General features: G+C 47.3%; 1 protein-coding gene across 2 annotated transcripts in view; it reads left to right on the forward strand.

The window, feature by feature from the left end:
• Positions 1-25420, forward strand: part of KCNH1 (potassium voltage-gated channel subfamily H member 1) — a 446156-nt gene extending 420736 nt beyond the window's left edge. For both annotated transcript variants that reach the window (XM_003893141.5, XM_003893140.5), the window contains exon 11: positions 19655-25420. In XM_003893141.5, coding sequence (XP_003893190.1) covers positions 19655-20512 — 858 coding nt within the window. In that variant the 3' untranslated portion in view covers positions 20513-25420. The remainder of the gene's footprint in view (positions 1-19654) is intronic.
• Positions 25421-25774: the final 354 nt, after the last annotated feature.

A 25774-nucleotide genomic window follows, 5' to 3' on the forward strand; every position in this document is an offset into this window, starting at 1 on the left:
CACCATCTTTGAATACTGGCCTCCCCTTGCTGGCGCCTGAATTGTAGCTGTGCCTTCTGTGCCCTCCTGCTTTGGGGCTGGGCCAATTCACACTATAATTCGAAACTAAGCACAAGCCCGAGATTACAGATTTTACATAAAAATCGATACTGTCCCTCAAAGATCAGGTGTTTCATGACCACACACTTCTTTGTGTCCTGCTCTCTGCAGGGCCCTGGAAGGGACACAGAAATATGAGACATAGTCTTTGTCCTCCAAGATTTTATGGGAGAGTTAGGAAGGCAGCATTTAATCTTGTCTTTTGTAGCATCATCATTGAAGAAAAACACAATGGCACAAGCAAATATATGTTAATAAGTAGTATTTATTAAATGTGTACTAGTTGTGTGTTAGGCACTTTACATGCATTATTTCTTTTAGTCCTTACAATTACTGTATAAAGCAGGTAGGCACTGTTATTAACTCTATTTTATAGATGAGAAATCTGATATCCAAACTTGCCAGTGATGTATGAGAATGCTTGTTTCCCCACACCCTGTTATCAAAGTGTGGGGTGAGACTTCCGGATTTTGAGCAATCTGATAAATTTCAAGAGTGGTATCTCAGAGTAGTTTGAATGTGTACATCTCATATTATGGGCGAGATTTAGCATTTTTTCTTATGCTTAGCAGTCATTTAAATTTCCTTTTCTGTGATCTCTCTTATCTATTTAAAAAATAGGAATATTGGGGTCTTTTATTATTTTTAGGAGCAGTTTTTTTCATATTATAAATTATAAGTATTTTCCCATTTTGCCATTTGTCTTTTAACTTGCACATGTTGTTTTTTGCTGTGCAGAAGGGATTTTTATATAACCAAATTTATTTTTATTTTATGACTTCTGGATTCTTAAATTAGTTAGAAAGGGCTTCTGGTGTATATTTTAAAAATTAAAATAATAAAATTGTGTTAAATTTGGGAGATTAGCCATAAACATCTATTTCTTCACTTTCCAGAAAACCCAATGAAATGATACAAAAACCATTTTTTAAAATATAGAAACCTAGAAGGACTAATTTGTTAAAACTTGGGAGAAGAGAAAGTAGCAGATAAGTAATTTTGAAAGATGGAAGGCAGACGGAGGAAAGATAACTGATTTAGTAAAGTGGAAGAAGCTGCGGCACAGATGCAGAAGGGGCTAAAATGGAAAAGGAGCCTTTTTTTTTCTCTTGCAAAGCCCAAGAAAGCTCTGGCCTTAGAAGCACAAATCACCATGGGGTGAGGAGGAGGTAAACTGCAGCATTAAAATTCAGGGGGTTGGCTTAAAGTCCTTATATGGGATGGAAAGAATTCCAGCTCTACAGCTCTACCTCATGCAACCCAGTGACTATAGAGATAACGCAAGGATCAAAAGAAAAATGCTTACAATAAAGATATAAAGTCCATATATCCATGAAACAAAACAGGATGCTATTTAAAAATTCAAAAGAAGCAAAGAGCCTTTGAGTTTTAAAAAATAAGATAGTAGAAAATTTAAAACATAATAAAAGTCTGGAAAATTTAATCAAAGAAATCTTATAGAAGATAAAAAGACAAAGAATAAGGAAAAGGGGGAAGGGGAAGTTAATAAAATTCAAACATCGACTCTACATTTCAACTGATAGGAGTTCAAAGAAAAGCAGAAAATGGAGGGGAGAAAAACTATCAAAGAAAATAATATAAGAACACTTTTCAGAGCTGAAGAACAAGAATCCTCAGATTGCAGGGCCACCAAGGGTCCAGGTCTTTGAGTTAAAAAGACCCACATCGAAGCACAGTGTTGTGAAAATCTGAAACTTTCAGAGGTTAAAAAAAAAAATCTTTAAATCTTCCAAAGTGATACAGTAAGTTACACTCAAAGGATTAGTAATCAGAATGGCTATCTTAATCACAATGCTCACTTACAGAAGCTAATAAACAAATACTTTGAAAATTCTGATAGAAAAATGAATTTCAGCCAAGAATTCCATGCCCCAAATTGTTATTCAAGAGTGAAGATAAAAAAATATTTTTTAAGAATGCAGGAATTCCAGTGGCTTTGGGGGTATGTTTTTTCCTGAAGAACCACTAGGGGATGTGCTCCAGCAAAATGAGGAGAAAACTAAGAAAAAGAACATAGCCATAGGTCAGCTAGTGGCGGCAGACCCCAGGCCTGGAAAACAGCCAGATGATATTTGAGCAAGGGTACAGATGGCCCCAGAAATGATGTCTCCAGGGGGAAAAATGGAACTAATGTTTTTAGAAACATGGAAAATATTTTGGGGGGCACATGATAGAGGTATTCAGACGTGTGAAGTAAATTAGTGATGGGTTTATTGGACAGCCAGGCAAATAAAAGAAAGATAGAAGGAAGGAAGATTAACTTCAGGGAAAAGGGTTATATTAAAGAAAAAAAAAAAGAAAGTTTGTCCAAGCAGTGCTAATAAATAACAGCCAAAATTCAAAGCCAAGGCTGTCTGATCCCAAGGTGGTGCCTTAGAATCTTAGAAGAAAGCTCTGCTACAGAGAAACTTTGCAACCTTAGTAAGCCACTCTCCCTCTCTGGGCCTCAGTATCCTCATCTATATAGTAATTGGTAACTATACAAAAAGTACAAACCAAGCCAGGCATGGTGGCTCAGACCTGCAATCCCAGTGCTTTGGGAGGCTGAGGTGAGAGGATTGCTCAAGTTTAGGAGTTCAAGACCAATCTGGGCAAAATAAAGAGACCCCTGTCTCTATAAAAAATAAAAATAAAAAGAAACTAAAAAGTACAAACCATAAATGAAAAGAGAAAAATTTGATCATTAAAGTGAAAAACTTTGAGACAACAAAAGACCATAAAAAATGATTAAAAGACAAGCTATGGACCAAGACAGTGGTTAGCAAACTATAACCTGAGCCAATCCTGGCCCACCATCTAGTTTTGTAAGTGAAGTTCTATTGGAACACATCCGTGCCCATTTGTTTACATTTTGTCTGTTTTTGTGCTATCGTGGCAGAATTGAGTAGCCTGCAAAGCCAAAAATATTTACTATCTGGCCCTTTACAGAAGCAGCTTGCCAACTGCTGGATTAGGAAAAGATTTTTTTTCCCACAGATGTAAATAGCAACAAATTAAGGCCTAAAATATATACAGAGAGATGACAAATCAATAAGAAAAAGACAAAGAGAATACAGGGTTAAGGTGGGAAGAAAGAGCAGATTGTGGTGCTGTTGAAACCCAGGCAGAGCAACTTTGAAGGAGTCAGAAGGTTCTTGGACCCAGGTGTGCTCTATACTCCAACCTTGGCCTCACACTCCTGGCCAGAGGGGCCCAGATGAGAGTATGAAGCTGGCTTGGACACCCCATACCTGCAGCAGGGAATGCGGCGAAGCTTGTGAGTCGTGTCAGTAGGCAGTAAAGTATCTGCTCCCTGTACCAAAGATAGCAGTGTTTCATTCCCTGCTCGGTGTTTCTGTAAGCCTCTTAGTGTGTTTGTCATTCCTGGTGGCCTTGGAGGACAGTATAATTGTTGCAACCATTACATATAAAGAGATGTCTTTTGAACACCATCTTTGGTGGCTCATCACTTCCTGACTTGCATGGTGGTTTGTTCCTTCCTCACTTGGCTGATTTTCAAGGGGCTGTAGCAGATTCTTCCTGAGATGGGAGCGGGATCTGAGACCATCAGCTCCGGCTCTTGCTGTCCCAGCCAATTTAATTTAATCCCTGGGAGTTGCCACTGATGAGTGGCTGAGTCCTTGGCAGCTGGTCAGGAGGAAGGCAAAGTAAGCTTGGGTTTGTGGGCTCATACCTAGGTTCAAATTCCAGCCGGCCCTCCCACTTACTAGCCCCAAACACCTTGGCGCCTCAGCATCCACATTCATAAAATAAATAATAGTAACCCAGCTGCCAGCTATACGCATCTGGTTAGGTTAACTTTTTAATTATTCTTTACTCCAGGAAAAACTCATGTGTAGGATGGGGTCATTGGTGAAACATTTTTGACATGTCATTGAAAATTAGAGATGGGGCAGGGTTGGGGGTTGGGGGTGTGGAGCGCAGGAAGGCACACAGGAACAGGTAGGTCCTGCCAGTGGTGGGCAGAGAAGCTTTTCAGCCACCTTCTGTCCAGCTTCTGTGGTTCCCTCTGTTCTTAGCTTATGCCTAGTGGCTGTGCTTGCTGCCTGGGGATCCACCTACCTAGAGTGGATCTACCTAGAGAGATTCCACTCCTGCTCCAAAGATGGCTTCTCAAAGCTCCTCCTCAGCAGAGTGGGGCTCTCCTGGCCATTATTATACTCATGCTACAAAGGTATTCCTCTGGCAGTCTTTCTCTGAACGGGTCTGTGTCCACACTGTGCCCAGGTTTGGCCAAATACAGCTCCTTTGGCCAGGCATAGGATTGTCCCTCCTGTTGAATCAGTGGCACATGAGGGCCACATTCTCAGTAAAGGGAAGGCAAAACCTTCAATCCAGGGTGGGGAGAGGCAGGCATAGTATTTATTGAGCACTGGGGATGCCATGTGCTTTATGTACATTATGTCTCATTTAACCCACATGTCTACTCCACAGAGCCTATTGTTCTCTTTACAGTGGGTACAGAAATGGAGCAGAGAGACCCACTTGGGGAGCAGAAGGTCCAAAATATAGGAACAGAGTGTAAGGTAGAGACCCAGCTGGAGAAATACGCTTACTTTATGTGGGTCCGTTGCACAGTAGGCTGGGAGATGACAGTGGTGCAAAGGAAAGAGAGTCTCATTTTCAAATAAAGGTGGGGAGTCCCTGTTCTCTCCTCCTAGTATCAAAGAAGAAGGGGCAGCTGCCTGTGGGCTCTGCAGGAGGATGCAGGCTGGATGGTAGGCAGGCACTGCAGCCCTCGGGCTCTGGTGGCAGATCAGCCTGGGTTCAGCCTCTTATTCACTGTGTACAGTCTTGTCCCCAGCTTCCTCCTCTCCATAATGGGATTTGTAATAGTGGCTACCCATAGGGTTGTCGTACAAGGTCATGGAAATAATGTATGTGAAGCGTTTAGAACAGAACCCAGTACGCAGGAGAGCCCAGCATCTGGCAGCCACTGTCATTATCAAGTGACATGGGGCTCCCTCCCCTCCGTGATTCTGGTACATAAAGGCTCATTTCTTTGCCATTTTGATGGCTCTATGCCCCCTTCTCTGCCCTTTCTCTTGTTGTTTCTTATTTCATGTTACCTTCCTAGTAAAATCCTTTAGCCAGAGATCCTTCTCTTTCTCTTTTACCTTCTCTTCATCTGGTTATGGTATATCTATTCTTCTCTTAGGGCCTTTGTCCATCTCAAATGCCCTGTTCCCCTGGACTAGGAACCCACTTCAGCTTTCTCCAGACCCCTTGGCTCTTGGGGACTTCCCACGGGCTAAGTTGTGGGAGGTGCCAGCCCGTGGTGGTCAGAACAGATCTTGGTGGGGGCAGTCTGCAGTGTTTATTCTCCTTCTGCCTCCTCTCCAACCAAGAAAGCCAAGATTGGGCATACCTGCTTCAAATATGTGGGCTGGCTAGCTTATAGGTGTGGAATGGGAAAGCTAAACTGTCCAGATCCTTAACTTAACTGTCCAGGTAGAGCTTTCAACCTCTAGGTCAACTGAAATACTTAAGGTTACTCCTGGAGTGAACACACCAGCCTTCCTATTCTATATTGGATTCAGTACTAACTTTTGCCATTTGTGTATACTGACAGAAGGAGAGAAAAGCAATCCACAAACTGTCTATCCATATACCTACAATGACAGCATGTGAAAAAATAAGTAGAAATGATACAATTGCTTGATATGCACCACAAGTCCCCTAATTTTGCATTCTCTGCTTCCTGAAAATTAAAATGCCACTTTCCCAGATGCATTGATGTGGATTACCGTACCAGGAACAAGGATTGCTGGGCACGTGTGGCTGATGGAAGCAGAGGAGGGGCCTTGGAAATACTGCCCTTGGCAAACTGCGTGGCCATGCTCCACATGGGGACTGGACTCCAGGAGTGAGGAGCCAGTAGTCCCTGAGTCCTGGCCATGGGCCAGAGGATACAACCTCCCCCCACCCGCCATGGCAGTGAGTGGCAATAACATGAGTATACAGTCTGCCAGGGTCAGACTACGGATTTTGTGTGAATGTGCAGTTTGAGAGACAAATTACTTGCCTTGCTGCCTTGAAAAGAGGAGCACCTCAGTGCATGATCTGGGATTGAAATCAGTGCATCCCACGTCTCCATTTGGCAAGAGCATCTTGCAGGCCTGCAAGAGAGATAGATGAATATTCCTGAGGGAAAAGTTGAACTCTCAACCCCCAGGCCTGGAGCCCAGTCCCCCTGCGGGAGGCAGCACAGGGTCTGGGTTATCAGCAGTCACAGTTTAGCATAATCCTCAGAGGAGTTCAGAAGCTCAGAGTTCACAAGCTCAGAGTCTGGCATAAGCAGGTATCCTGCCCATGTTTCTTGGGCCCAGCAGGAAGACCCTCTTGGCCCTCAGGTGCTCAGCTCTCTCCAGAGCTCTGGTGACCTTCCCAGGGAAGCTTCCCAAGCAAAGAAGCATGAATTTCTTCCCTTCCCAGGGCCCCTTAAGCTCTGGAACGTGTGGGTTCCCAGCCCTGGTGGCAAAGTTTGGATATCAGCAGACTTGGGTTCTGGTCACCCACTGACTGACTGAGTAAACCATCAGCGAAGGACCTCTCTAAATTTGAAATTCTTAACTTTGAAAGAGGAATGAGAATTAGTTTCAATTTCACAGGCTTGTGGTTGAGAGTTGGAAGATAAGTTATGTAAAATGGTTAGCATCAACCTGCTCAGTAGATGGCTGTGCGTTACAGTTTCACCCAGGGCCACAGTTGGGCAAGTGATGATTCATCAAAAGATAGTACTTCTAAGATAGACTTGGATAAAATTCTGCCTCCTTCCCTGCACAGGCTTCTATGCGGGCTGTTCTCTGAAAGCTTTAGGAACAGCAGATCCTCTGAATGAGGAAAATAGACTGAGTAGCAAGGAAGAAAAATGCCCTTTCCCCAAGTCCTGGTAACCAAGGAAACCAAGAGACATTCAAAGCCTTGATTACTGACAGTGGCAAGGGTGACATTAGCCAGTGCCCCCCATAAAACGAGGACTGGGTTACCAGGTGGGAGTTCAAGTGTCTTTCTTTCTCATGCTACTAGTTTTTTGGGAGAAAGGTATCAGCTCCCACTAGGTTTCAGTGGGAGCGCCTACCCCCTTGCTAGGCTTGAACCCGAGCTCCCTCCCGCACACAATCACTCAGGGCCCAGTCAGGAAAACAGAAACTAAAACTATACTAATTTTTTAAGAGAGGATTTAAATCATGATGTTGGAGTTGAAAGGCTAAAAGAGCAAAAAGGAGATGCTGAGGACACCCAGGGATTAATAATGGAAATAAACAGCATTCTCTACCAGGGCTGGGAGCACAAAAGGGCAGTATTACCAAAACCTAGGAGGCTGGAGGAGGGGCCCTAGCTTTGGTGAGTGGGTGCTCCATGCAGCCCTCTGAGAAGGGGTGTTGCCTATCTTGTGCCAGGACCTCTGAGGAAGAGGCACGTGTAGCTCCTCCCCAGACTTCTGGAAAGAGAGCTTGGCTTGACCCGTGTCCCAGAGAGTGGGGAGAGCTGTGGAGCTGCACCCTGACTGCCCAGGTACACAGCTGAGAGCTGAAGAAGCTTGTGCAGGGAGTGACCAGAGAAACTGCTGGAGAGTGGGGCTAAAGCTGACCGGGGCTGCTGGAGCCATACTACAGGAGCTGAAAGCAGGGAGGAAGCCCCTTCTCTCCTCCTCCCGCCTATCAGTCTCCTGCCAGAGCTGCCACTGGCAGACCCTAACAGGAAACCAGCCGGCAAGGGAGTCTGGGTAACTTACTGGCCGGTGCCCAGCCAGTAGAGTGTGGAGGGCGGACTTGGTGCTAATTGGCAATACATAAAGAGCTGATGCACACATCCCGGGGCTCACTGTCTCATTTCATCCTCACGATATTTCTCTCTTGTAAAGCATATTATTTCCAAATTATAATAGACAAAGATAGAAGTTAATTGACTTGCCCAAGTCACGCAATCTGTCAGTCCCCAAATAGTTACTGAATGTTTGCTGTGTGACAAGTACCCTTCTAGTTTTGGGACCACAAAAATGAACAAGGTAGAGTTTATTCTAGCAAGGAGACTTGTCTTATTGAGGGAGGGAGGGACAATGGGAGTAGGGAGATAATTCAAACACACAAAGAGATAGATGAATATATTGATAGTCTCAGGTGCTAAAATTGAACACAGTGTAAATATACTAGGTGTTAATGGGAGATAGGTTAGAAATGGTCCAGGTCCTAAGGGACTGATGTTAGCACTATATACCAAGAACTCAAGTGAATGACCAGTTCCCATTCTGAGTCACCATCACATCTGTAAACTGGGAGTAATGCTCTCACAAGTGGAAAAGTTCCTCATGAAAGCACATTCAACAGAGCATCTCCCAGAGCTGCTGTCATGACTAAGCTGGATAAAGTAAAGGACTTGAGCCGCTGGCGGCAGCTGCTCAGGAACTCTCCGTTGCCCCCTCTCATTAGGAGAGTGGCGTCATGGCCTGGTGGCCCCGTCCATGGCTAAGAATAGAGCAGTGCCAACTCTGTAAATCAGTGTCAGCATTCTAAAGAGAGGTTGGATTGTTCTAGAACAGCCTCTGAACCACCATCCTGACTCCAAGGAGAAGCAAACATTGTATGGGCGCTGTTCCCCATCCCCCCTTCCCTTTCTCATTCTCAGTTGGTCCTTCTGTAAAATGCAGCTGTTTCCCAGATCAGCTCAGGCTGGGAAAGCTGTTGGATCATCAGCTTCTGAGAGGAAGAGTCTTCGCTTTCTTTAAATGTGGACCAACTACCTCATACATTTCATACATTGCTCTGTATTCAGTAGGCACTGCATAAAGAGTGTTTGAATGGCTGATCAGAGCTGTTTCCTTGTGTAATGAAGTTTCAGAGAGAATGTCACCTCTCTATAAAGAAAGGACCTGAGGCTTAAAACCCCAGTCAGAAATTTAGGTTTGGTCGAAGAATGGACGTACAGAGCTGTGAAGTCCTGTGAAATCCATCACAAAACAGGCTCTCCCCAAGGGGCCTGGGACTAGGGACTGCCCAGCTCCAGGGGGATTCCCTGGGAATTTTGGACTACAGACCTCTCGCTGGCTGAGAGTTTCTTCCCCACCTAGGGGACAGGCTGTGGCTCTGCTCCCCACTGGGCATATTCCCTGCAGACAGAGGGCTCAGGCAGCACGGATAGGATTACTGCCCACTCCCACCACCCTTCAGCTATTTTTGGCTTCAGATCCAGTGCCTCAGGCCTCTACCCAGGATAGGATACCTGTCAGTCACTAAGGGGAAAAAAAAGCAGAGGGAGAGAGGGCTGGGAGTAGCTGGTAAGAGGAGCTACGTGTGCAGCTGGTACACTGGCATCGAGAAGGGGCATCTTGTTTGCTGTGTGTGTGTGTCCTCGAAACATGAGTATGAAATATGTCCTATGTGGCTGCCTTACCCTGTTTCCCCTGTCTTTACTGGCATGATCTTCATTCTAGGCTTAGGGCACTGGCTCTCAAATAGAGGTGGAGACTAAAGGGCAGAGAGGGATGCAAGGAGAGTAGTGCCTAGATGTGTATTTGGAAAAGCTCCCCAGGAGATTCTGTCCCTCTTACTGGTTGGCAAGTGCTGCTGGAGGTGGGGAGGGCAGGGGTTCTAGGCTTCCCCATTATGCACTGCCAGAGTGAAGGGGCAAAGACAGGAGTCCTGAGGGCTGCCCACTGGGGCCACATGCTTCAAGGAGCTTTTAATGGAAGTAGGAAGAGGTTCAAAGCTCCAGACTGTAAGACTTGTCCTCCTTTGAGGGATCAGAGTGGAACCTCCTGGGAGTGGAGACATAGGCAGGAAGGAGACTCCTAAAACTGCCTCTGGAAGGGCTAAGGGAAGGCCTGTGTTTTGCACATGCTTCCGTCTGGTTCCTAGGATGGGAGACAACATTAGGGGCCAAAGCCCTCTAGGAGTTAGTAGCATGTGTTTCCCAGGGATACCCACAAGGCTGCAAATGCCCCTCAGGGACCTAGTGCAGGTGAGGCCACAGGTTGAAGTTGGTCTGTCAAAAGAAGATGGCCACCAGTCTAGGCAGGGACCCTTATGAGAGTGAATAAGATGATGCCTGAGTCTTCATGGGATGGCACTGATGGGTTGGACAAGTCATTCTTGATTCAGGTTCAGGTTAATGAGGTGCAGAGTTTGCAGATCATATTTGTTTCTCCTTGCATCATGAACTGGTGTGTATGTCTAGAAGCGGGCCATGTTGTGTTTTATCTGCCCACTCCTCTGCTTCCCTGGGCCATCCCCTCTATATCTGTCACTAGCTTTAGTCACAGTCTTCTACCTGGCCTCTCTTCAGTTGCTCCTCCCACCCACCCACGTGGGGTTCTGATTCCTACTGACCTGATTATCTACTTCACCTTCACTGAAGAAGAACTAGGTGGGAAGGGAGACTGCTCTGGCTAGGACAGTAGAGTTTGAGGGGTCTCTGAAACACTGATGTACCCATGCTCAGTGTGGGAATATTCAGGCTGGGACTAGAAAGAAAAGCAGCATTGGTTTATAAATGTGAAGGAAGGGGGGCTTCTCTCAAATGTTATTTCATTGCAACTCCACAGGAAGAAGAAGTAGGAACTGTACAGAAGACAACTAAGGCTTTGAAAGATCAAGTAATTTCCTCAGGGTCTGAAACCAGCACACGGCGGGTGTGGGCACTTACATCCATTGTCTTGTTGGCTTCTATGCTGGCCTCAGCTGCGTGAGGATAAATACTGAAGCAGAAGGGAGAACAGCTGGCGAGGCCTAAGCGCAAAGGGCAGGGCTGTGGACAGGGCCTCCGTTAGGGGAGGGAGAGAGGAGGAAGTGGTGAAGCAGACCTTGTGTTCTAGTTTGAGGGCTGCCATACAAACGACCACAGACTTGGTGGCTTAAAACAAATTGCTTCTCTCTCACAGTTCCGGAGGCCAGAAGTCTGAAATATAGTTGTCTACTGCCTTGGTTCCTTCTGGAGGTTTGGGGAAGGATCCATTCCAGGCCTGTCTTAGCTTCTGGTTGCTGTCAGCAATCCTTGGCATCCCTTGGCTTGTAGCTACATAACTCCAGTATCTACCTCCATCTTCCCCATGGCCTTTCTCTGTGTTCTGCATTTTTCCCTGTCTCTTGTAATGGCATTCATCACTGGTCTAGAGCCCACTCTAATGCAGGATGATCTCATTTTGAGATCCTTACCTTGCTTACATCTGCGAAGAACCTTATTCCAAATAAGGCTGCCTTCTGAAATTCTGGGTGGACATGCCTTTCGAGGGTCACAATTCAGTCCACTACACTGAGGGAGCACAAAACAAGGAGAAGGTGACAAATGTGACCCCTAGTGAAATGCCAGAGGATAGCAACTCCTGCACAGCAGTGCCATCTCTTCCCTGAGTAGCAACCCAGGGGCAACCTCATTCTCTGGGTGGCACTGAGAAGGAAGGATACTCATCTGTCTTGGGTTTGAACCTTCCTGAAGAAAAAGGAACAGGAGCATCTGTGGGAGTCTTTCAGGCCCCAGGTTGGTCTGTCAAAAGAAGATGTGTCCAATCCACCTACTGCCCATGTCTGCCAATCTAGTGGGGACCTTAGAGGAGTGAATAAGATGATGGGATGGCACTGATGGGTCAGACAAGTCATTCTTGATTAATGCCAGAAGAAAGTACAGATGCTGCATGGTGATGGGAGGGGCCTGCCTGTTAGCAGTGTGCTGAGAGCCAGTGGACCAGGTCCCCTGAGAACGGAACAGCTCTAGCCTCTAGGGTTTTCCAGGATAAAGGCCACTGGGACATCTGTGCATTCCTACTCCTTCTGCCTAGTGCTGGGCCCAGAGGTCACGAGTGGTCAACAGGGTAACTGGTAACCTCAGCATCCTTCAGGGAGGCAGGATTTTCCAATAAGCCAAACAGTTGGGCTCATGTGTTGCTAGCCCTCTTTTTCAACTTAACCAATCAAAGTCTGGGTTTCACCCTAAGTCATTGGTTCATCCTGACAAATTAAAACACCACATAGCCTAATGCATCTAAAGAGGCATTCCCTCTTTAGATCCTCTGGGAATCTTGGCTTCTTGGCCTCTCGCCTTCCCTTGGCCAGATATTCTACTTCCTAGCGCTGCCCCTGAATTCTTTAGAGAAGTTGCCAATGGACAAAGACAGAGAGACACTAGTGGAGGTCATCAGCCTATACTGAGAGAAACTGTCCTTTGCCCTAAAACCCAAGGCATTTTCCCTAGAAGAATGGCCTCAGACATGGTGTGGGCAGGGACTCCAGTTGCCCGGGTTTGGCTCACAGCTCCACAGCTTTGTCCTCTTGGGCGATCACTTACTCTTTCTAAACTTGGTTTCATTATTTGAAAAGTGAGGATAATAATATACCCACCTGCTGGGGTTTCCTCGAGGATGGCACAGGTCCAACATTTAACACAGTGCCTGGCACATCAGAGCTCTCCATCAGCATCAGCTCCTCTCACCAGGACTGCCACCACAAAGACACTGTTCTTCCCTGGCTGGCGTTTCTGCCTTTGTGTCTTGGCGTGGGCTGTTCCCTGTTTGGAACACCCTCACCCAAATTCTTTACCTTTTATACCTAATTCTAGCTCATCCTTCTAGAATCATCTCAAGGACCGCCCCCATAAAGAGTAATACATAATACATTTACTGAGCAACTATTAAATGTCAAGCACTCTCCTTAAGGGCTTACTTACATTATCCAACTTAATCCTTATAACAGTCCTGGTGAAAGCAGTTGTATTCTGTGCTGAAACTGAGGTTTGGGGAACACGATCCAAGTCCACCTGACTTCCAGCGTGTGCACATGCCGTCACTCCATGCTGACTCCACAGGCTCCTGCCCTCGCCCTCCCACCCTGGGCCCACTTTAGCACTCTGTGCTTATGCTGTGAGTTTACTGCTCTGTCTCCCGAGCCTGGCATCCCCTGGAGGACAGTGCTGTGCTTTGTTCCCTCCAGCCTCAGGCCAGGGCAGCACACAGCCTTAGCCGAACTGGCCTGGGTCCCTCTGGGGCCCCCTCCCCTCCTCGAGGCTCAGGGCCTCCCATGTTCTGGGCTGTCACGTATTCATCATGATACCAAGTAGAAAATGTAGCATTTGATTCCATTATAACAGAAGTGATCTTTCTGAGGGGGTTGAGAAGTGGCCTTTTCCAAAAGTAAAACCCAACCAACTGCCTTATCCTATCTGCCCATCTGCAGTTTGTTTTTCCATGTTTTAAGTTTCTTAAATGGCCCAGTTTGTTAACCTTCATGTTTTATGCTCTGCCATAAAACCAGGCAGGGTGACTGGTGGAGGAGGCTGGTGGGTGAGGAAACCACAAGGAAAGCTACGTCAAGTGGGCCTGTGGGGATGTTAGGGCCCTTCTGACGCTCGGCCACTCACGGTGCTTGAGTCAGCACCAACATGGACCCCAGCTCTGGGACAAGAGGCCTGGCTCCTACTAGCAAGGAGCTATAGAGTGTGTGCGCCCTGCTGAGTGCTCTCAGACAGTGGGTGCTCAGTAAATGTTTGCTTGGCTTTATGTCCCCCCACTCTAAGACAGCTTTTTGTCAGATCTAAGAAAGAAAGAGTTGAAGGTGGTTGCGGGGCCTCCCCGTTTCCTCTCAGTCATCCTTCAGGGACCAGAGGCTGAGTGAGAGACCAGGGTCATCCCCCACTCCAATCCCAGGTAGCACCTAGGAGGGCTGAGTCTGGCTGGAAGTGTGAGTACAGGCAGAGAGGTGCGCAGGAGGCTGGTGTGTGTGGCCACACTCGTGTGAGCACAAGTCCATGCACAGGGGACCGCAGAGTAGCAGTGACGTCACCAGCCATCCATCCAGGGGTTCTGAGAGCCTAGTCAGCAGACATGGGTCAGGCTGCCCATGTCAGAATCACTTGGGAGCTTGCTGCAAATGCCAGTTTCTAGCCCTGCCATGGGAAATTCTCACTCACTAGATAACCTCTTCAAGGGGTTCTGAAGTGCAGCCAGATTTCAGAACCATTGATCTGGTACAACCAAGGAAGGATATAACTTTCCCAAGGTCACACAGTGACTAGTCAGTGGCAGAGCTAGGACCACTCCAAGCCAGTGCTCTTTCTACTGTTGAGCATTTCAGATTGGGGACATGTGTCTGAATCCAAGAGAAAATCATCTAAATCCCTTTTGATATATCCATAGATTTCGATGACTCATACCTCAGCTCATTTATGCAAACCACTGAGGATTGACATTACATATGTATTTTTATTCCACAATCTGAGTTCTTTTAAGTAACTGTGCGCCCACTTGGGTGCCCTCCCCACATTCTCTTGCTGCCAGAACTCCAGCAAGTCCATTCCCCTCCTAGGCCTGCCTTTCCCCCATGCATGAGACCCCGAGGGGATGACTCCTCCCCTTGGCCTGGTCCTGGCTAGGGCTTGAGAACAGGTTAGGCTTGAGAGGAGCCGGGCCCTCTTAATGTAACCCAGAAGAGGTGGTCGACTATCCTGGCTCACGTCAGATTCCAGGGGTATTGGTTTTTCAAACCTAGTAGAAAATAATTACCAAGAAATCCCTATAGCTTAAGGATCTGAGTGTCAATTCCATTCAGCTCAACAACCATTTAAGTCTTCCCAGACTTAGGGCCGTTGCTTGGTGCGAGCTTAGAGGGATGCCAAGTTCGATGAGCAAGGCACAGCAGCGTCCCTGCCCTCCAGGCGTCCTCTGTCTCCAGGTTGCAATAAGTCATGAGCTGCTCAGCATTCTGAGCAACATGTCAGGCTAGAAAAATATATGCCCCTGTGGGCTGGCAGGACTCTGGCTGGATCCAGGAAGGATCTGGACTTATCCCATTACCAGTGCCTTGAAACCATGCCAAGAACAGAGTAGTTTTCTATCACCAGGGCTGGGCCTTTTCCAGTGGAACAAACTCTCCAGACAGACCCCAGCACTTCTCTGTTGGTGTGGTCCCTGACTAAGGATCTGTGATGTGAAGAAAGAAGGCAAGAGCCAATGAGCAGTTGTCCTCATTGCAAAAATGTTCATCTCAGGGGTACTTTTAAATGTCAGTTCCCTGAGCTCATGTAAGAGTTCAAAAATAAAATCAGCCAGGCAGAGATGATGAAATCAGTATGAGGTCAGTCTGCAATGAGGATGAGTGAAAATGGAAGTCCTTTAGGATTTTATTTTCACACCATCCTTCGGGAGCCTATGTGTGGTGCATAGAGAAGTTACCTGTGATCTCTTTTTCTCTCTCCCCATTAAACCACAAACATTAGAAGCAGATTTTTGGAGGGAGGGCAATATACATCACTTCTTTTGGCTTCACAAACGAGGATGGCTATAGCCACAGAGTTTGGATTGACCCTGGCCTGTCTACCAGGGGGTAATGCATCTGCAATGGAATCCTCAAATCTCAAATTCCAGGGGCTTAGCGAGTGAGTTAGAGATAGGGGGTCCCCTTTAGCTGGAACAGGAAACATCTGCCCATCTGTCAGGGCTATACACAAATACAGAGAACATCCCATACCCTACACATTGATATAATTTTAGTGTTTTCCAGAGGGGTTCTTTCATTCAGAAGAGAGGATCTGGGGGAACTGGCTTAAGAAATGCTGCATATAATGTCTTCCTCTTAGACATTCATAAGGCACATTAGTGTGGTAAGGCTCTGAGAAGTCCTGCAGTAAAGCAACCCATTTAACACTGCAGTGTGGCTCAAACGTACCTAACCTTGGAACTTCTCCCACCTCATAGTACCTATTAGAGCATCATGGAATACTTTGGACAGACTTGTTCCCCAGACCTCCATCCATCACCTGTCCAGTACAGGGAGCATCCTGGGTTACGGAGTTGGGAGTCATGCCCATCATTCCCAGGATACACTCTTGCCATGGGAAGCTGTGGAGCATCTCCAAGCAGACGGAGAGCCGCTGTGGCTGGTGCTGGTGGCACAGACCTCATTGTCATGAGTCATACAACCACTCCTGCCCACTCAGATCTAAAATACTTGGCAAAATGCATGGTCATGGCTGCCTCTGAGACACACTCCATGACTAACTTCTGCAGAAAAGCAGTTGAAGTTAGTAAGCAGAGCCCTTGACTCCAGATCAGCAAAGCTGTCAGACCACATCAGCTCTGTAAAAATTCCTTTTGCCTTGTCTCCTGGGCGTGGCAGGTTTTACCTCCCTGATTCTCAAAGGAAGAACCAGGCATTTCTGCAGGATAGGAAGTTCTTCCCTGGCTCACCTGTCCATTGGTTGAGACAGTGACATTCAGTGGGGCTGCCTATCACACAGGATGATGGAGGGCAGCCTAGGATGACACTTTGGAAAGAAAGCCTGCACAGATCCAGAGACCTGTGGGTCCACCAACAGGCCCTGTCTATGAGTGCCTGAACTGCCCACATCGACCACACAGTCATAACACCTGAATATGCTGGCTGGCTCAGTCCAGGATTCTGACCCATGGGGCCTCTGGGTGACAAGCACAATGTAGCCACACCCTCAAAGAGGAACTCCCACTTTCCCTCCGAAATGTCCACCATGAATTATGTTAAGCCTCTTGGGATCAGTTTTTTGTTGACTCCTCAATATCTGAAGAACTTCCTTTTCATTAGTCTTAGAACATCTCAAGTCTCAGAGGCTGCCCCTGACCTTTGATGTTGAGAGATGTGTGTCCAGGCCAAACTCTGCTTTTTATAACATTGACTATGACCTCTGTGATTTCATCTTTCCAGGAAGAAGATATTATCCCACGGATTCATTAGCCAATATTTATGTGTTCTACATTGCACAAATATTTATTGAGGGCCTGCTAGGTACCAGGCACTTTGAACAGCTGGAAATTGGAAACAAAACGGAAAATCATTGCTCTTTCAGGGCAAATAATAAGCAAACATTTAAAAAGTAAAAAATACAATGTGACCTCCAAAGTACTGTTCTGAGCCCTCAGGGACCTTTTAGCGGGATAGGATATGTTTGTGTTCAGGAATTGTTGCTTACAAGGAATAGACCTGCCCAAACTTGCTCAAGTGAAAAAGGGGGATAGTGTTAGGAATCAGATATCCTGCAGATATAAAGGGCAGGAAAAGAGCAATGAGCTCTAAAAGCCATCATCTCTCTTGGGTACATTCACGTTCTCACCCACTTTCTCCTTCCTCTTTTCTGCATTCCTTCCCTCCATTCCACCTTCCTTCCTATTCTCTTCTCTCTCCTCCCCTCTCTAAGAAGGCATGTGAGTAGGCAGAAGAGAGTTGGACTCTCTACTACAAATGGATACAAGATAGAGAGTAATCAGGACAGAAGAGCAGTCAAACTGTAGAAAGGGCCATTGGAGTTGGGAGGTAGGAGGATAACTTACAGCACATTGAAATCAGCGAAGACTTTCTGGAGGAGGTGCATTTGCGCTGGGTCTTGGTGTGAAGAGGATTTGGATGCCCAATGGAGAGCAGAGGCCATTCCCAGAACAGAGTACAGCGCGTATAGAGGCATCCAACTCAGAGCACAGAGAGAAAAGGGTCCCAATCACTCTACTTATCACTTCCCCATCCCCCCATGAGGCCTTTATTGGGTTTCTCTGTCCCTCTTCAGGGTGGACAGGATTCTCCCGAGTCCCACTTCTTGGATCTGCAAGCCAGACTGTAGGGGCAGTTGGGGTACGGCTAAAGAGGGGACCAGAGGAGGCAGGGATGGGAGAAATGCTGCCCAGTGGAGGTCAGAAAGTCACATATCAGAATCCAGATACTAGCTGGAAGATTTAACCACCCATCCACCTGTTAGTGACCTCAGTGTAAAGTCATCTAGTGACAGAAACTTTGACCAAGAAGTTAGTGCACAGACGTGGGCCTCTAGTCTGCCAGTGATTTGCTGATGGATTCCTAGCATCAAACAATTAACTGTTTATTTGGCTTCTCTGTGTTGGGCACTATAAAACAATCGTCTTGTTGGTCATACCTGAGAACCTACTGGTGACAGCACAGGGCAGGGCCTCTTGGAGGAGGTAGGGCAAGTTGCGTGTCATCTTCAGCTGGGGGCCTTGAAAGGGCGAGGACAACAGGAGCCATTTAAGCATCTCCAGTGGGCCAGTGATTTCATATAAGTCATCCTGTATCAGCTTTATACCAAGTCTGAAAAGTAGAGATTTTCCTCACTTTTTAAGGAGGAAGCTGAGACTCAGAAGTTAAGATACCTGTGTGAGGTTACACGGTTAAGTAATGGGGCTGGGACTTAAACTTAGTTCTTTCTGACCCCAAACCCCTGCTCCTGGCATGACACCATGTGTGCCTCCCCAAGACCGGCGGTCCTGTGGCAAGTCCCTGGGACAGGTTCTGGGTGGGTCTAAGTTGCCTGCCCAGGGCACAAAGTTTCCCAGATTGGGATGATGAAAAAGCTGCTGTTCTCCCTTACCACAGGCCTCTCCTCTACTTCTACACAATCTCAATACCTCTAGTCCTCAAATCAGAAATTTACACTAAAAAGATAACCTATTACAGGTTGCATCTCACAAATTCAAACATGATATGGATCAAAACATGTCCCAGAGTCTAACTGGCACATGCAATATAAGCTAGAAATTATGGGGCTTTCCCATAGTCAGATGCTGACGCAGGGGAAGGCCCCTGTAAGCTGTGGCTTATGCTGCACTCAGGGCCAAATTCATGAGTCTGTTTTGCTGATGGTCCATCCTCTGCATGAAGTATTGTTGTCATTAGTCATTACCTGCTGGCCACCTAATGGATCTGGGGTTTGATACCTTGGGTACAAGTCCCTTCTAGGCAACTTACCTGTTAGGTGATATTTAGCCACTCTGAGCTGCGGTTTCCTTATGTCTGAAATGGGGATAATAACAGGTGTTCCAGTGACTTCACAGTGCTGTCAAAAGGAATACATGAAGTAACATTAAAGTGCCTTGTGACCTGCAAATCACTGTCTAAGTGTGGGTATTATTGTTAGGACAAGTTTATGTTCAACTTTATAGACGTTAGTCTACTGTAAGGTCACCAAGGACAAGGAGGACTTCTGTGTAAGACTGGCTTTTACTTTTCACAGCCAACCCCATTCACTTAGGGTCCAGATCTGTGGGTGGCATTGGAAACCTTAGCTGTAGCCTTGCCAGGGGACTTTCTTGCCCTGAAGTATGGTTTAGACCAGAGATGCTCCAGCTTTTGTGCAGAGATACTAATGGAGTAGGTCTGAAGTGGGGCCAGAAAAATGATATTTGAAAGGCTCATGAGATGATGCTGAATTGCAGACAAGGACGGATTTAAGGGAGGCCAGGCTCAGAGGCTAGGACAGTCTCCTGGGAAGATGCTCTTTGGATTCTTTAGCCTCCTGGCATGTGGGGAGGGAAAAAAATGGGATTTGTTCCTCTTGAAGGGAATGACAAAGGGAGTCAATTACCTGCTGCTGGAAAGCTGGGAGTCAGTGTCAAGAAAAGGAGGGTGAGGTCAGTCATAGAGAAAAGCCTTGTGAGGCCTTGCAGGCTGTGAGCCCCAGCCTCTTGGCAGCAGGTGGACTGGAAGGAGAGGGCCATGATAGGCAGAGGGGCTGAGCTGGGCTGCTGCAGCCAGCATGTGGCTAACATGGCATGTCGTTCTCTCTCTCTCTCCAGATTGTGTTCCGGAAGATCAGCGACGTGAAACGTGAAGAGGAAGAGCGCATGAAACGAAAGAATGAGGCCCCCCTGATCTTGCCCCCGGACCACCCTGTCCGGCGCCTCTTCCAGAGATTCCGACAGCAGAAAGAGGCCAGGCTGGCGGCTGAGAGAGGGGGCCGGGACCTGGATGACCTAGATGTGGAGAAGGGCAATGTCCTCACAGAGCATGCCTCCGCCAACCACAGCCTCATGAAGGCCAGCGTGGTCACCGTACGTGAGAGTCCTGCCACGCCCGTGTCCTTCCAGGCAGCCTCCACCTCCGGGGTTCCAGACCACGCAAAGCTACATGCACCCGGGTCCGAGTGCCTGGGCCCCAAGGCGGGCGGGGGCGATTGTGCCAAGCGCAAAGGCTGGGCCCGCTTCAAAGATGCTTGCGGGAAGGGTGAGGAATGGAACAAGGTGTCCAAGGCTGAGTCGATGGAGACACTTCCCGAGAGGACAAAAGCATCAGGCGAGGCCACGCTGAAGAAGACAGACTCGTGTGACAGTGGCATCACCAAGAGCGACTTGCGGCTGGACAACGTGGGTGAGGCCAGGAGTCCCCAGGATCGGAGTCCCATCCTGGCAGAGGTCAAGCATTCTTTCTACCCCATCCCTGAGCAGACGCTGCAGGCCACAGTCCTGGAGGTGAGGCACGAGCTGAAGGAGGACATCAAGGCCTTAAACGCCAAAATGACCAATATTGAGAAACAGCTCTCTGAGATACTCAGGATATTAACTTCCAGAAGATCCTCTCAGTCTCCTCAGGAGCTGTTTGAAATATCGAGGCCACAGTCCCCAGAATCAGAGAGAGACATTTTTGGAGCCAGCTGAGAGGTCTATTAAAAGAAAAATCAGAGACAGACACCTACAACCTTGCCGTGACCACCATCCCTACCACACACGTCCACATGACCAACAATTTTCAAGTAGGCTTTTCCTGACAGAAAAAGTGGGGCCGGTGGCTTAGACGCGCTCTTTCTCTATCTGGAAAAAGATACGGGAAGGGTAGCGTGCCCCTACCCTGCAAGGTGGCAGCTGCATCTGAACCATCTTTGCACAATTTTGAAAGAAGGGACATGCTATCTAAAGGGTATTTTCCTTCATTTTTAATTTTTTACTACCATGATATTTGTAAAAGATAAACTACCAGAACAGAGCAGCAGCCATCTGGGGACTGGTGGGAAAGTGCCGAGAACCTCTCATGTATATACCATGCTGGGCTCCTTTGCCAAGACCCCCAACGGACTGTGGTGGGCCAGGGACTTCCCGGCATCCCCGTCCTTGTACAGCCTGTGTCTGACATCACCATGTTCTCCTGTAGTTGTCATTTGTAACTAGCTCGGGACAAGCGGAGCTTGAGGGACAGGAGGGTAGAGCCCGGAAACTTTCTGTCTCATGGTTAAGGCCAGAAAAGCAGCTGCAGGTGTGGTGCATGCAGCCCGTAGACATTGGAGCTGGGAATCCTCAGGTCTCCTTTCCCAAAGGTGATGAGGCAAGGGTAAGAGCTGGAGAGGGGTCCTTAGGATCCAGGGGTTCTCTGCGGTGCGGCCCACAGCCTGCTCCTCTGGGACAGTTGACAGGGAGGGCTCTGGAGTCCCCAGCGGAGCCTCTGGCTGTGCTCCATGCCGCTGGCCTCACACACAGGCTCCCTTGCCTCTGTTCCTTCTTGGCCTCTTCCCAAGTGTCCCCGTGGCATTCCTCAGGGTATGGAGCATCGGCAGGAAGGGTCATGAGCCCAGAGTTGCTTTATTAACAAAGCAGACACACACAACCTCAGAACTGTAGCAAGTGCTATGTTTATACTTTGATTCTCATTGGGATTGCCCTGCAGACCTTTGTATTTTGTTCGCCGCACGGGGTCATGATAGGCACTTGGGAGCCATGCTGGGCCTTATTTTAAAGCCAGTCTCTCTATTTCCTACTAAAGTCAGTAGGATTTCAAGAGAAAATGGCAAAAGATTTCAGGATCATGATTGTACTCTCTTCAGGAGCTGGAAAGAGAACGAAGCAGTGAGTTTCCAGCTATCTCTATAAGGTGATGGAGAAAAGTGGCCTTGGAGCCATGGCTCCCAGTGATGGTCACAGGGCTGCATATGGGCCATCCGAGCCCTTATGCCACGATGCTTGGGGACAGTCCACTGCCTCGTGGTCACCTAAGTCAGGTTATTCATGTGCTTGGGCTTCTCTCAATGGCATCTGAGAAAGGAAAGGGGAGAAGTCTCTTCCAGGCACAGTGGAGCTGGCCAGGGCACATGCCCTAGAGAGAGGTGTCAGGACCCCAAATACTGACAAGCAAGGTTAGAAGTTCAGCTCTGAAGAGTCAGCTTGGAGGGAATGGAATTAGGAGTACAGGTGACAGCATGGACTTATCCAGGGAGCTTACCTTTGCCTATGTTAGATGGTGACCCCATCCCTGGTACCTCTGCCCTACCAAAGATACTCAGTGTTTCTGAGAGCCTCTGGTCCGAGCCTACCCACCACCCCACCCCGCCTCGCCTCCTTAGTCCTGCCCAGTGCTTATGGTGAGTCCCAGGGCTGGGCCCTCGGTTGTCTGTGCAAGGCACGGCTGACCTCTCCTGGTTCACAGGGTTGGCACAGATGACCCTGGGAAGCCAGGGCCTGCGAGCTCAAGGGAGAGTCCTGCTCCAGGAGCCCTAACCTCATATGTAGCTTCTCACATGAGGCTTACAGGGGCTGCCCCTGGCTTCTCCAGGCTGTGACATAATTAGATTTAGCCTCAGGTGGCGGCATGCAAAGAAGAGGAATTCTAATTTCCTAAGGCCGAGTCACAACTGTCTGACTTTGGATAAAGCTATGAGGCCTTCAGCCTCTTTCACTTGAGAAGCTGCCAACCAGTCCTTGGGAAAGAGCCCGTAAAATATCTGGAATCCCATCTGTTGGCTGCCCCCTAACATTCTAGTCTGCCATTTCTTAAACATGCTCCTCAACCTGCTTCTGAAGTTTAGGAGCCACCACTTTTAAGGCAGGGTAGGCCTCTAATCCACCCCCAAAACCCGGCCTCAGAAGCACCTGCCACTGGAGACTTTTTGTTGCCTCCCAGCTCTCCGGGAACTTGATGACAGGCTTCTTGTCCAGCACTCCATAGCCAATGTCAAGAGGCCCTGCCACTTCCCTCCAGCTCTGCCTGAGGAAGATGGATGTCCATGAAATCTCTCAGACCTCTGGGTATGAGGGGCAAAGATGATGTAAGGCTTTGAAGTCCAGACATGTTTTAGGGTGGAATGTAGCTTTGGAAATGCACTCCTGAATCAGTGCAAACTGGGCTCATGACTGGAAGCCAGCTCCTGCGGCAGGAATCTGTTCCTCTTGGGGTCACAGGTGCACGTGTGGGTGCATGGGCTTTATTCTCCCGTAATCCTCCCTAGGATTTGAGGGATTTTTTGCTGTAATTGTTTTCTCTGAAAAAACATTGTGTAAATGAGCCAAACCTTTCTCCCTTCCTTTTCACGCCATGAACTTGGCCGCAGGCTGCTTTGTGCTGCCTTCCCATGCCAGGATGCCACTCTGGGTTCCCGAGCCAGGACCATGTGCCTCAGACACCACTGACCTGAGCCTTCCAGTATAAACCATTATCTGGTGGCTGGAGAGAGATGAGGGAAACAAAAAGTTACTAGGTATGGGACAGAACATTTAGACTTCAGAAAAAGTATGCCAAGAGAACAGATTTGCCCAGGATATATGTTTTTCCTTTTTGAGGAGTGGGGGCATGATATGTGGCACCATTTTCTAGTAAGTGCTATTTGATTTCTACTAAATTCTTTGCTTTGAATGTCATTCATACTGACGCTCCATTTCCCAGAGAATATCCTGACAGGCTGCTTTGAAGTGGGGAGGTCTTGTCCCTGTCACTTGGCTGCTGGTTGAACATGCTCCTCCCGGCTGATGGAGGGGGTGGGTTTAGGGTTAACTCTGAGAACTGAGATGGTCAGTGAGGTGGTGTTTGTTCTTGGTGGGGGGGCACTGACTCCAGCAATGGGCACTGCCATCCCATATACTTACAAAGGGCTCCTCCACTGGACATGACAAGATAGCCAAAGGACAGAAACAGAGGGGACCATTTGGTTGAAAAACCAAATTATCTAGTGTACAATTAATGCAACTCATTGCATTAATTAATGCAATGCTACATTATGCTAACAAGGTTACAACATTAATGCTACAGGATAGCCCAAGTATTTAAAAAACTGAGCCCATTTCGCAGCCTTCCAGCAAACTTTTGGAAATACATTTCTTACTTGATTTCTTCTTGTTATCCAATCCCTGGGGGCCTGTTTTACCCTCAACCTCTTTGATCCAGTGTGCTGCTGTTGGCCAAACATCAGCCCTTTTGCTGGAATCCTCCTCTTTCAGAAGTGGGGAGAGCTGAGCAGGGGTAAAATTGTACTACACCACCCCATCCCATTCAGCAAACTTCCTCTCCAAATCCTTAGATGGAAGGTATTATACCAACTGTCAAGCTCTTTGTCTGAGCCCTTGTGGGGACTCTAGGAATACTAGGTATAGGAAGATCCTCATTTTCCCTTGTTGCACTGACCACTCTGTCTCACATGCATACTCTGGGAAATTTTAGGAGCCCTGGTGGAGATAGATACACGTTGCTGATGTGCATTTGATTAATAGATTGTACTATGTCTTGCAATAAAGACGTTTAGCCTTAAGACCCTTGAATGGAACTCCAGCTGTGATAGAGCTGCCAATGCCCCTTCCTCTCTCCTCCCTTATCACCTAGTGTTGCTTAAAGAGGAGGCCATTGAGGGCACACTTGATGCCCCAGACAGCCTCCCTCTGTTGCTAAATCATTGTTATTGCTCTATATACTGCCTTCTCACTCGCTTCAATTAAGATTACCTTCACCAGCTCCTGTGCCCTCCATCTGGAGGAGACTTCATGATCCTCTCAGCACTGACTGCAAACAAACATCAGAGAAAAAACCATTTTCTCACCAAAGGTGTTCATGTTGAGAAGTTTTAATTTCTACCCCCTACAGCTCAAAAGAATCAATGTGAATTTATCTGCAGCTTAAATTCAAGTGAAACTTCATTCTCATGTGAGCATATCAGACTTATTCTGGAACCTCTAGAACTGGACTTGAATTCCCTGCAGGTACCAGAGCGGTGGGTGCCCTCCCTGCCTGCCATTAAACTTTTCTTACAGCCCTTGTCTCTTTATCTATCTGGCTTCTGAGTCATCCAATGGATCCATTAGTTGTTCAATGAGAAGTTCACAGATCTCGTATCAGGATATAAACTGATCTTATATTAAGAAGGATGCACCCTCCCCTAATGAATGTATTCTCTTTATATTCCGATGCTGTATTTGTGCATTAGTTGGAGACTGTCCACATCCGACGTTTCGCCGGCACCTCAAGGACACTTCTACTCATGAGCAGTTCACCATTCTGGGGCTTCTCCTTATATTAATACGCTTTCCATTGAGTCCTGCCAAATCCCTTATTGGGTTTTTCTTTTTCCTTTGCATCTGTCACTTTGTCCAAATGAGCATGAATAAACAAAAGTGTAAATGAGCTGATACTATTTTTGTGGTCAGCTGAGGATGCTGCCAAGAACACCACTGTATATCTGTGGCTTGGGAATGTTAAGAGGAACGTGCAGGCCCCTCCATTGATGATACTCCCTTCTCAACATTTTTAAACAAGCACAAATGATATTTGTAAAAAAAAGTTTTATTTATTATGGTAATAAACTATTTTATACATGATACTTGCTTTTGCCTTTCCTTACATTAATTTTAGTCACTGAATTGGCTGTTCTGGCCTAAGATGACAGTTGTGACTTAAGTTGTGACCTAGGATGGTATTTTCTATTCAAGAGTTTGGGAAGCTCTTATGTGGACGGCACTTACAGTTTTTTGAGAACTTACAGTTCCAGATTCACCAAGACTGTGTGTCAAAGTACCAAATAGTGAGAGAATGGACATGAACGTATGTGGCTGTACGATCTTAAGGTCCGGCTGCAGTTGCTGTACAAGGGCAGAGATGTTGACCTCAATGCCTGGTATCACGGAAAACTGTATGACACATGGATCTGATACACCAGAAGCTGACCACTCCCC

Source organism: Papio anubis, chromosome 1 (assembly GCF_008728515.1).
Source record: "Papio anubis isolate 15944 chromosome 1, Panubis1.0, whole genome shotgun sequence".
NCBI lineage: Eukaryota > Metazoa > Chordata > Mammalia > Primates > Cercopithecidae > Papio > Papio anubis.